General features: G+C 43.0%; 1 protein-coding gene across 3 annotated transcripts in view; it reads left to right on the forward strand.

The window, feature by feature from the left end:
* The first annotated feature begins 9284 nt into the window (after positions 1-9284).
* DSTYK (dual serine/threonine and tyrosine protein kinase) overlaps positions 9285-13170 on the forward strand; it is a 56737-nt gene continuing 52851 nt past the window's right edge. For all 3 annotated transcript variants that reach the window (XM_060091053.1, XM_060091054.1, XM_060091055.1), the window contains exon 1: positions 9285-9682. In XM_060091053.1, coding sequence (XP_059947036.1) covers positions 9418-9682 — 265 coding nt within the window. In that variant the 5' untranslated portion in view covers positions 9285-9417. The remainder of the gene's footprint in view (positions 9683-13170) is intronic.

Consider the following 13170-nt stretch of genomic DNA (forward strand, 5'->3'; position numbering starts at 1 on the left):
CACCCAGTAAAACCCTCCTGGGAATTATCCTGGGAAATAATTCAAAAGAAGAAAACAGGCAACAACACACCAAAAAATGTTTATAACAGTGAAAAACCTGAAGCAAACTAAATGCCCAAAAATAGGGAGTGAATGACTAATAGTGGCATAGCAGTGTAATGGAATATCAAGCTGCTGTTAAAAGAGAGAAATATGGAGAGTATTTAGAGACACGAAAAGCCTTCTTTAAATAATATAAAAGGAAAACATTAGAAGGCAAAATTGTGTTGAGCTAGAATAAGGGCTTTGTGGTTGGATGAACCTGTGTTACTAGCTGGATAAACTTAGACAAGTCACTTAACCTGAGTCTCAATTTCCTCATCTATAAAATAGGGATAGAAATATATATCTTTCCAGTGTTGTTGTAGAAATTAAAGATGATATAAACGAAATGATAAAATTTTGGATAAAGCCTGGATAAAGATGGGAGAGGAGTGGTAAGAAATAATCATAAATTTTAAGCCAAGGTATGGGACTATTGAAAATTCTATTTGAAATGAATTATTTTTTATGATATTTTAAATTTAATACTATTTTTTTCCCTTTATTCCTCCTCACCCTTAAAAAAAAGTCATACTCCCTAGACAGGATATGTGTGTCCATGTCATCTGGGAACCTGCTAATGGATCACTAAGCCCTATTTTGAGAAAGTTCTAGATCAGTGTTTCTGAAATCAGCTCCAGGAAGATGACAGGAACCCTAAACACTGACACACAGGAAGTCACTCAGCTAGGTTCAAGGCCTGCTTTCCAGGCACTTAGAGTTTTGTTTTTTTTTTAACATCTTTCTTGGAGTATAATTGCTTTACAATGGTGTGTTAGTTTCTGCTATATAACAAAGTGAATCAGTTATACATATACATATATCCTCATATCTCTTCCCTCTTGCATCTCCCTCCCTCCCACCCTCACTATCCCACCCCTCTAGGTGGTCACAAAGCACTGAGCTGATCTCCCTGTGCTATGTGGCTGCTTCCCACTAGCTATCTATTTTACGTTTGGTAGTATATATATGTCCATGCCACTTTGTCCCAGCTTACCCTTCCCCCTCCCCGTACCCTGAAGTGTCCATTCTCTAGTAGGTCTGCATCTTTATTCCCGTCTTGCCCCTAGGTTCTTCAGAACCTTTTTTTTTTTTTAGATTCCATATATATGTTTTAGCATACGGTATTTGTTTTTCTTTTTCTGACTTACTTCACTCTGAATGACAGTCTCTAGGTCCATCCACCTCACTACAAATAACTCAGTTTCGTTCCTTTTTATGGCTGAGTAATATTTCATTGTATATATGTGCCACATCTTCTTTATCCATTCATCTGTTGATGGACACTTAGGTTGCTTCCATGTCCTGGCTACTGTAAATAGAGCTGTGATGAACATTGTGGTACATGACTCTTTTTGAATTATGGTTTTCTCAGGGTATATGCCCAGTAGTGGGATCGCTGGCTCGTATGGTAGTTCTATTTTTTTTTTTTTTTTTTTTTTTTTTTTGCGGTACTCGGGCCTCTCACTGTTGTGGCCCCCCTCATTGCGAACCACAGGCTCCGGATGCGCAGGCTCAGCGGCCATGGCTCACGGGCCCAGCCACTCCGTGGCATGTGGGATCCTCCCAGACCGGGGCACGAACCCGTGTCCCCTGCATCTGCAGGCGGACTCTCAACCACTGCGCCACCAGGGAAGCCCGGTAGTTCTATTTTTAGTTGTTTTTGTGTGTGTGTGTGTGTGTGTGTGTGTGGTACGCGGGCCTCTCACTGCCGTGGCCTCTCCCGTTGCAGAGAACAGGCTCCGGACGCTCAGCGGCCATGGCTCATGGGCCCAGCCGCTCCGCGGCATGTGGGATCTTCCCGGACCGGGGCATGAACTCGTGTCCCCTGCATCGGCAGGCAGACTCAACCACTGCGCCACCAGGGAAGCCCTATTTTTAGTTTTTTAAGGAACCTCCATACTGTTCTCCATAGTGGCTGTATCAATTTACATTCCCACCAACAGTGCAAGAGGGTTCCCTTTTCACATGTAGAGATATATGTGAAGCTTGTTGGGTAGTGTTCCCTCTCTCCTCTACAGTTTGGGGATGAGGAATGTTCTCATGACCAGAATGCCTTCCATCCACCTTTGCTTCAGAATCCTAACCCTCACCTGCATTAAACCTCCACCTTGCAGAGCTTGATTCCTGAGAAAGGGGATAGGCTGGAGGATGATATGAAATATTTTCTTTTGGCTAAAATATATTGAGCATACTCTTTGTGTCAGGCATTGTGTTTTGCACATGTGGATAGATACATACTAAGCCAGTTGGAAAAATGTTTTGGAACTCAGGTTTCAGAATTTTCCACAAAATGTCTACCAAAATAATACAGACAGGGACTTTCTTGGTGGCACAGTGGTTTAAGAATCGGCCTGCCAATTCAGGGGCCATGGGTTCCATCCCTGGTCCGGGAAGATCCCACATGCAGCGGAGCAACTAAGCCTGTGCGCCACCACTGAGCCTGCACTCTAGAGCCTGCAAGCCACAACTACTGAGCCCGTGTGCCACAACTACTGAAGGTCACGCACTTAGAGCCTGTGCTCTGCAACAAGAGAAGCCACTGCATTGAGAAGTCCGTGCACCACAGCGAAGAGTAGCCCCGCTCGCTGCAACTAGAGAAAGCCCGCGTGCAGCAACAAAGACCCAATGCAGCCAAGAATAAATAAATAATTTTTTAAATGCTTTAAAAAATAAATTTAAAAAATAAAAATAAAAAGATAATATAGACAAAGAAAAGGGTGTTGATAGGTTTTCAGCTATCCATCTTTCTCCTTCCAGGATCAGCCCAGAAGGATAAAAACATGTGTTACAAGGTCTTATTCTGGGCAGGTAAAGAAATTAACCAAAAACGAGTTCCACCAAAATGCCAGGCAACATAGTGGAAAAAGGATCAAAAACATTTAGACTTGGAAAAGCATTACCAGTCTTCCAATCTTACTGATGAGAAATGAATTGTGGCAAAGCAATGTTCAGCGCTTCTTCTGGAAAGCTTTGGGTCAGTTACTCTAAAAAATTTCTGGAAACTTTGTTCTACTTTGTTCTTCTACTTGTTCTTTTTCTTGGCAGTAAAACAAAGATTACCTCTGTTTGGGGTTATACTAAATTTCTTTTGATTGTTTTTCCTTCCCATACTCTTCATCCTAACAGCCAGGGATGCCACTGATGAAATATTCAACATTGGAATGATACTTGATGTATAATTAAATAGAATACATTTAGCAATTCTGTTTTATAGACCTTTAATCTTCAAGTTAATGAACCTGCATGTAGAGAATCTCATAAACAAAACCAAAACATTCTTGGAAATACATAATTTCCTTGGAAAAATACATAATCCTGAATGTATTTACTACAGGGAGGAAAGAAAACATTTATTAAGCACTCTTATGTGCCAGAAAAGTTACTAACTGCTTTACACATTATGTCATTTAGTCTTCCCAACCCTGTGAGGTAGGCATTAGCTTCACTATACAGATGAAGTAACTGAGGCTCCAAAAAGTTAAGTGATTTGCCCAGGATCACAAAGTAAGTAGCATGACAGCTCAGACCAGAACTCAGGTCAGATTCTGACTCCCGTGCTTTTTCCTATATTTTTACAGGATTTCATTTCCAAAGCACTTTCTCTTCCTATGGCTCATTCCATCCTCCCCAAAACACAGTGAGCTTAAACACAATCATAGAATTCTCCCTTGTAGCAAGTCACAGAGCCAGGATAAGAACCTAAGCTTGTAGCAATCATCAGCATCTCAGTTATCTTTTATTGAATGCTTTCTATGTGCAAGCCTCTGTACTAAGCATTTTTAATACTTTTTCCCCCGTTTCAATTCTCATAATAACCTTATGAGGTGGTCATAATTATTATCGCATTTGATGGATGAGAAGACCAAGACTCCGAGGGGCCAATGACTTGCCCAAGATTATACAGTAGCAAGTCAGGACTAGAAATCGGGTTTGTAAAAATGATACCACAATTGATAAAAGCAGTTGTCATCTATTAAACACATCATGTGTCAGATACTGTTTCTTAAAAAGACTTTTTATTTCTAAGTACTTTGAGATTTATAATTGGCATTGATTTATTAAAATATTTATTTATTTATTTATTTAGGCTGCGCCAGGTCTGGATTCTTAGTTGCGGCATGCATGCAGGATCTAGTTCCCTGACCAGGGGTCGAACCCAGGCCCCCTGCATTGGGAGCGTGGAGTCTTACCCACTGGCCCACCAGGGAAGTCCCGGCATTGTTGTTTTAAATGCTCACAATAACCCTATGAAGAAGGTACTATTATTCCCATCTTACAGATGAGGAACTAAGACTTATAGATAATAAGTAATGTCTCCAAGGGCATACAAAAGGGAAGGGGTAGAACTAGGATTTGAACACAGGTCTCTTTGACTCCAATTCTGTTTCCTTAATCCTCAGGCTTTGCTGATTCCTGTTCTGTCTCTGTACACTTTTTCTACCCAAAGTGTGGTCCACAGACCAGCAGCATTGGCATCACATGAGAGCTTGTCATAAATGTGGAATCCCAAGCCCTACCCCAGACCTACTGAATCAGATGTGTATTTTAACAAGATGCCCACATGAGTTTTGTGCACATTAAAGTTTGAGAGGCACTGCCCTGCAACACACCAGCAACATACAGAATAAGCAGAGAAGGGAGGAAGATTGTCTAGAATAGGGCTTCTCAAACAAGTTCCCTTGGAAATCAGTTTTGAGCTGGAAAGAGGTATGTTCTGCTGCTCAACTCGATAATGGTGATCTTTTCCAATTCACAAATAAAATTAAGTTAATGAATTATGTTTTCTCATCTTCCATAATTTTTCCTCTCTTCTTTGTAGTTGAATATCACTTGCCTGTTAGTAAGTTTAGATGATGACAATTGAACAGTAGTAAAGAAATACCTATGGAAAGCTCAGAAATGTTGTTTAATTGTTTGTTGTATTTTTTTCTTTAATTTGTGGGTTTTTTAATTCTTGGACTTGTGATTGTGATTTTATGGTGCATAACAGAGAATAGTCATATTTTCTCATAATAAACTTGTTCCTAACTCACATTACAGAATTCAATGTTAATGTCTTTTGGTGTTCCACAAAAAGCACCTGATTCCCACCTATATGAACATGAGGATCAAGTCTTCAGAATCTCTCTAGAAATCATCTAACCTAGAGGGACTTGCCATAGGAAAGTAAAGTTAGAAAGAGTAACGTATGTCTCACCTAGTCCTCTTCCTTCAAAGAGGATCAACATTAATAGATACAAATATAACCTACTGGTTCTTTCCGAATAGAAATATGAGTGGTTTTTAAGCCATGTTCTCCTTTGTGTTTTTTTAAATATTCAAAAATATCTAGAGTGAACATCCAACAAATACCTGATGAACACTTACTAAATGACAGGCACTCTTTTAGGTGCTGGAGACACAGCGATGAACAAGCCAGACAAAAATTTCTCTTCTGGATTGGTGGTTGCCAGAGGCTGGGGTGAGGGTGAGGATGAGGGTCGGGGGCAAAACGGATGAAGGGAGTCAAAATGTACCAACTTCCAGTTATAAAATAAATAAGTCCTGGGATGTAACGTACAGCATGGCTACTAGAGTTAATAATACTGTACTGCACATTTGAAAGTTTCCAAGAGAGTAAATCTTAAAAGTTCTCATCACAAGAAAAAAAAATTTTTAACTATGGATGGTGACATATGTTAACTAGGCTCACTGTCATGATCATTTTGCAATATGTACAAATATCAAATCATTATGCTATATACCTGAAACTAATGTAATGTATGTTAATTATACCTTAATAAAACCCAAAATCTTGGTTCTGATGTCAGTATCTTTGGGCCTTTCCTCTTGGGCTGGTCAGATTCCTTAAAGAAGACACTGCAAGTTTCCTCTCTGGAGAGTAAACATCTTATAGCTAGAGATCTAGGAATTGAATGGAGGAGGAGGGTTGGGAATCTTCACATCCAGTATCCATTAGTTCATTCAATCTCCCATTTTATACAGAGCCCTCTGATTCAGCCCTCTCTGGAGAATAAATACTTCAGTCTTCTTTTGGAGGAGTGGGGTCAGGGGGACAGTTGAAGAAGGGGAAGGTGACTTGGAGATCTAACTGCTCTTAAACAGCTTTCAAAATCCTTGTTTTAATCCCTGCCCATGGTACAAGATGTACATGGCAGCCCTGTTGTCCTATACACAGTAGCTAGGAGGGGAACTACTGTTACCAATTCCTGAGACTTGAGGGATTCTGCAGTTTACATCAGGTTGGGTCTCAGCTTTTCCCACTTTGGGTTTCGGATTCAGGTTTTTCCAGGGTAGTAACTTAGTTAACACTTGTCCATTTGCTTTCCAGCTTCTTTGTTCTTTGTTTTTGCTACTGGCTCCTCTCATTATTGGGTGCTTATGCTTTTAAAAATATTCCATTATTGTCATTTTAGTGGTGTCCTAGGAGGGAACAAAAGTAGTTCTGTGTGTTTAAGTGTTTAACACTCATCACTTGCAGGAAACACTTTCCTATACTAACTTAAATCCTCTCTCATTATCATTCAAACCCTTATTCTCCCACATTTGTCCTTAGAATTAGATATTGGAATAAAATATGTATTTTTACTTGTAGGTGATTGTAATTTAGGAAGAGTTCACTGTCATTCACACCCTTTAAAGTTTTAAATAGCAGGAAAAAATGGATCACTTTCCCCAGCAGATCAAAAATGGAGATGAGACATACACATATTAAAAATTATGTATGTAAAAGGTTAGTTACTGCAGCATTGTTCATAATACCAGAAGACTGCACAAAACCTAACGGTCCATCAACAGAGGACCTGTTAATTAAAACATCCCAATCCATATGGTAGTATAATATACAGTCAAAAAGGATGAGGCAGATCTTTATGTTCTGCTGTGGAAGAGTCTGTAAGGGCAGAATAGAGTAAGTATAGTATGCTGTATTTGTGTTTTAAAAAATATATTTATATAGTATCTACATCTGCAACAGTAGTTACCTCCTGGGAGGGGAACTAAGTGACTGGGAGACAGGGAGTAATAGGACGACTTAGTTTTCCCCTGCATACCTTTCCCATCATTTGAATTTTATACCATAGTCCTATATTACAGTAAGTTCCCTACATACGAACCTTCAAGTTGCGAACTTTCAAAGATGCGAATGTGACATTCCATCAATGTCAGGCGTGAGTGAAATTGCAGCTTGCCCTCCGTCTCCTATTGCTGATGATCTTTCAGCTCTACCATCTCCCATCTCCCACCTCCTCTCCCTCCTCCAGTCAGTAATTCTTATTGTCTGTTCACTCAATGCCAGCCCCTGTATGCCAGCTGTTGAACTATACTAGTGTACTTTTCAAGGTACTGTACTGTAAGATTAAAAATGTTTTATTTTTTGTTTGTTTGTTTTTTATATATTATTTGTGTGAAAAGTACTATAAACCTATTACAGTACAGTACTATATAGCTGATTGTGTTAGTTGGGTACCTAGGCTAACTTTGTTGGACTTGCAAACAAATTGGACTTACGAACGTGCTCTCAGAACAGAACTCATTGGTATGTAGGGGACTTACTGTACTTACTTTAGAAATAAAGAACTAATGAATAGTTTTTAAAAGGATGAGCTCCATGAACTTTACCTTACAGAATGCTCTCCCTGATTACTTCCACCTAGCCATGTTTCACCCCTTCTTCAAGATGTTAATTCCCAATTCCTTTTTTGGACAACTCCAGCTCAACTACTCTCTCATCTGATCTCCTTTGCTAAAAATTACTGTGTGTGGCAAATCATCACACATTGCTTTGTGACACCACTTCTTCTAAAAAGTAGTATAAACCATCTTGCATTAAACTTTTCATTTTGTATTTTCATTTGTTTCACTGAGCCTTTTAGGGGTTGCAATGGTCTTTGAAGGGGTCTTCAAAGATAAAGAATGACAAATGGAGAATACGTGAGCAAGTAAAAGGGAAGGAGAACATGAGAAGGAATTTGAAGTTCCTCCTTAGGGGCAGACTTCACACGCATTTACCAAGTAGATATTCATGTGAGCCAGTGACCCCTTTTTATACAATACTAAAAGCCCCTGGATAGGTAAAACCTTCCCATTTTACATGGAATTAACCCAATTATTAGAACATCAATTAGCTAAGAGCACTTGCACTCAAGGAATGAGAGGTTGGAAGACTAAAGCAAACATTTTGAAGCAAAACTCACAAAATTTTAGAGGGCATAAAGATCAACTAGCCCAAACCCTTACTTCACAGGTCTCAACGCAAGGCATTGGGGAAGTTCAGACTCAAACTCAAGTTTCCTCTTAAATTCTGTTGGGGAACTACACTATCCAGCCTGTGGGAAAAGACATCTGGCCTGGGTAGAAGATGGGGTCTTTCCACAGCAAGAAAGACAGGAGGGCTCTGTGCCTGGAGAAGAGGAGAAAGAAAGCAGGAAGTTAAAAAGAAGTGGTTGTCAAGTTTTGTTTTCTTCCTAATTGTGTCCCAGGCTCCGTCACAGTACATGTCACTAGGAGTCTTCCATATTAGCAGAAGCCAAATTAAGATCATCAGAACTGGTTTGGAAGGCTACTAACCTCAACTTCCCCTTACCCAGCTCGGTCTCTCTACTTCAAGAAACCAACTAAACTTCAGCTTACAGCTCTTTAATGACCCTTCTACAACCCCCCTTCCACACCTGGAGAAGGAAAGTCTGAAAAGGAGAATGCAATGCAAACATGAGGGGTTTCCCTATTTCCGTGGTATTTTCAACCGCTTCCCCATTATCTACTGTATTGGAAAGTGAGAGCCATTTAGGGTAGCCATGGAGACAGTACTAGCCTCAGTCTTGTTTCCTTACTTTTCTTTGCTATTAAAATCTTTCGCTCTGATTTCAGTAAGGCACCCCTACTTCTGCAGGAGTCCGGGCTCTGCAGGTGCTCTCTCTCCTCAGGGACACTTCTGTAGGGAGTAGGAACATGTTTTTAAATCGGGAAGAGCGTGTGAGCTCTGTATGAGAACGGGGGAGATGTATACCAAAGGGCGGTCGGTCGCATCCACAGTCTCCAGGTTTTGGAGCTCGGCCCCGGCTCAGACTACAAGTCCCAGGAGACCCCGCAGTGACGGGGTGCTCCGGTGATCGTTCCCTCACTCCTCTGGATAGTGGAGATAAAGGTTCCGTTCGCGGCGCACTGCGGTTTGGTTTGTTTTCAACGGCGGTGACGGAGCTTGGGAACACGGCCGACTGCAGGCGGGGGCGTCAGGAGGCGGATTCCTCCTGCCCTAAGCACTGGGGGGCGGGAGGAGGGGAGCCGGACCAGAGGGCCGGGCACCAAGCCGCGAAGGCAGAGCAGGCTGAGGCGATGGAGGGCGACGGGGTGCCGTGGGGGAGCGAGCCAGTCTCGGGTCCTGGCCCGGGAGGCGGCGGAATGATCCGCGAGCTGTGCCGGGGCTTTGGCCGCTACCGCCGCTACCTGGGACGGCTGAGGCAGAACCTGCGCGAAACGCAGAAGTTCTTCCGCGACATCAAGGGCTCCCACAACCACAGCTGTCCCTCCTCCCCCACGGAAGGCGGCGGGGCTGAGCGCGGCCCTGCCGGCGATGTCGCCGAGATCGGGCTGCAGGCGGGTAAGGAGGGTAGCCGTGAGGAAGACAGGGCTGGAGAGGCAAACTGAGGGTGGGCCGCACCCCTGCCCCTGCAAAACAACCCCGGGAAGAGGCGGAAAGTGGAAGAAGGGACGCGTGGCGGGGCCCCCGGGCCTGAGCGGGCCGGATCCGAGATGCCGTGGGAGGGCATCTCTCGGGGTGGGGGAGGGGAGGGGCTCCAGGGACTCGGCCGCGGGGACCAGGGGGCAAGGGGCGCCCGAAGGCAGGAGTGCCAGGAGCAGGATCCAGGGGACCGGGCTGTGCACGGGCGGGAGCGCGGAGGGCCCCAGTTTGAGAGGGCGGAGGTTAAGCCTCGGAGTGAGGAAAGTTGCTCTGAGTTCGGGGATGAGCAGTTGTGGTCAGAGTCCCAGTTAGGGATGGTGGAATGGAAGGAGGGAGGACGGGCGGTAGGCAGGGAGCCCTAGGAGGCCAGGGAACTGTAGTGGATTTTGTGTGTCCGGTGTGTGTGTGTGCCCGCGCGTCTGTGTGTTTGATTATGTATGTGAAATACGCTTACATAGATCCTGTGGCAACTCTGTGAAACGAATGTACTGGGGAATGGGGCTGGGGTCGCTAAAGGAAAGGATGTCTGATGGGTGCCAGGGAATTGCCAGAGATGCGGATTGTGTTTAGAGTGAAGAAGTTAGATAGGGAAAGGATCGTTTTTTGGTCCTGAAACTTGACTTGATTCTCTCTGGGAAGTGTTAGAGGCCCTAAAGCATTTAAAATCGTGCGTCTTTGATCTTTCCTAATTTCTTGCTTCCTCTTAAACTGCTGTTGGTGGGGAACTGGAGGGTTTGATAACTACTTGGTCTAATTAGGAAATAACAGGTTGGTTGGAAGAAGGGACTGGCATCCCATGCAGACAGACACCTTGGGACAGTATAGCAGTCAGTGGGTTTCACTGAGTGATTCTCTAACTAAAGTGTGTATTAAGATTAATGTTGAAAATATCTCAGGCTCTATCCCACAGATTGATTATGTCTAGTGGGTGGGTCCTAAGAATCTAAACGCAAGCCATGGGTAGGGATTCTGACGCAAGTGGGCCAGCAAGCACATGTTCAGAAACACTAATTTAGATGCTGACAGCAAATTTGAACATGAGGCGTAGAATGCAGTGAATTCTTAAACTCTTCAGAGTTTGTGTGTTGGGCCCTATATTTCCAAAGTTGCATGTTTAATATCCTAAATTTGTCTGAGACTCCAGAAATGGTGATAAAAATAAGATTCTGATTGATGATATTCCACTTATTTGGCCTGGATGTAAATAAAAAAGCTTTTATTTTACCTCATGGGATAAGTGGGACGAGGGGGGATGACTAGCTTTTCTGAAGTTGTGGTTTTGCCATCGTCTGCCCAGAGATTTGTTATTCTTAAAATGGACCCATAGAGGGGACTAATTTCTGTGAGGCTATCAAAAACAATTGGTGAGAAGGGCAGATGTTTTCAGGGATGAGCCCCAGAACGTGTACTTTCACCCTCTCCCTCAGCAATGCTTTCCAGCGGCTTTCCCTGCTCACAAGTTTTTCTTACAGCTTATCTTAAAAAGCCCTCTGTTGCTGTAATTTTATAACAACTATTTTAGAATTACTACTGATAAAAAATCAGAGAGTAGATTCACCTCAGAGAGATGGAGGTTTTCAAGGCACCTTGGCTGGCTCTTGTTTTTATTCTTTAAAAGCCAACTTAAGAAATACAAATGCACCTTTGTATTTTGCCTCATTGGCTTTTCTAGTTGACTGCATCATGAACTAATCTTTTCGTATTTAACTCTCTTCTCCCTCTGGAGTCTGTCCATCTGAAATAAAAACCAGGGGAGGGTACAGATGACAGGACTGGGAGCCATTTGATTTTGTTCCATGAAATGCTTCCATTCCTTTAGTGTGGGGAGTTTTATTTTTGGAGGTGAAAAGGAACATCAGGAGAAATTAGTGAAGTGGCACTTACTATGTATATTTTGGGGATGCCATTTTCCCAGCTGTTTAGGTGATTGTGTTAGAAAGTAGAAACCATTCCTTAAAAGACAACCAGCTCTTGTTCTCTCCCTTTACAGACTATCTTTACAAGGTCAAGTTCATTCAGAGACTGTCTCAACTTTCTTCTGTGAATGTTGGTTTCTGATTAATAGGAACTTGAAATGTTAAGCGAAGGAACACTCAATTCTTAACCTCAATTCTTAAAACCTCTTTTGAAGGTTTTTATCATCGTTTCAGAAAGGAAGTGTCTTCTAGGTTGGATGTAGTATGGTATTTGAGCAATTGAAGATCATGGATTAACTGTAAATTTTTATTATTTCACTTTTAACCACAAAAGAGATGGGAAGGACCCCCAAATAATGCTTCCTTCTTTTTTTTTTTTTATTTTTTTTTATTTTTATTTATTTATTTATTTATTTATGGCTGTGTTGGGTCTTCGTTTCTGTGCGAGGGCTTTCTCTAGTTGTGGCAAGCGGGGGCCACTCTTCATCGCTGTGCGCGGGCCTCTCACCATCGCGGCCCCTCTTGTTGCGGAGCACAGGCTCCAGACGCGCAGGCTCAGCAATTGTGGCTCATGGGCCTAGTTGCTCCGCGGCATGTGGGATCTTCCCAGACCAGGGCTTGAACCCGTGTCCCCTGCATTGGCAGGCAGATTCTCAACCCCTGCGCCACCAGGGAAGCCCTAATGCTTCCTTCTTAATTTTCACAGTTTTGAATCCACTGAGGGCAGTGTAGTGAGTATATAATGTACATGATGTTTTAGAAGTTAAAAAGTAGGTGGGGGCCTCCCTGGTGGCGCAGTGGTTGAGAGTCCGCCTGCCGATGCAGGGGATACGGGTTCGTGCCCCGGTCTGGGAGGATCCCATATGCCGCGGAGCGGCTGGGCCCGTGAGCCATGGCCGCTGGGCCTGCGCATCCGGAGCCTGTGCTCCGCAACGGGAGAGGCCACAACAGTGAGAGGCCCGCATACCGCAAAAAGAAAAAAAAAAAAAAAAAGTAGGTGGAATCTAAAATGAGAGTAGCTCGGCCTGTACAGGGAAAACTGAATTATAAGTGAAACTGCCTTGATTCAGTTCCTCCTTTTCTTCCCAAAGCATTGGCCTTCTTTTCACTTAACCATAGGGAATGAGAGCCCCTCTATCTGTTGATTTTCCTCTGTCAGAGGGTTCAGAAGTCATGAGATAAAGGCTTTGAGCACTTCTGAAGACAGGCAGAGTGGAGTACTACAAAGTAGCAGAGGGAGAAGTCTTTTTCTTGTTTTATGATCTAGTAGAGTTCCAAGCTGTTGCAGTGTATCATAAACCACTCAATTTTAAGAAATTGGAATGACTCAAATGTACTTAGTTGGAATGCTTTACTCTGTGCTACATTCCTTTCTTCCTGGTTCCGCTCCTTCCTAACGGAGTGACCTTGGGCAGATCACAACGGCTCTGTGCCACAGTTTCCTCATCTGGAAATGAGGATTATAATAATAGTAGTTGCCTCTAGGGTTGT

Source organism: Mesoplodon densirostris, chromosome 2 (genome assembly GCF_025265405.1).
Source record: "Mesoplodon densirostris isolate mMesDen1 chromosome 2, mMesDen1 primary haplotype, whole genome shotgun sequence".
Classification (NCBI taxonomy): domain Eukaryota; kingdom Metazoa; phylum Chordata; class Mammalia; order Artiodactyla; family Ziphiidae; genus Mesoplodon; species Mesoplodon densirostris.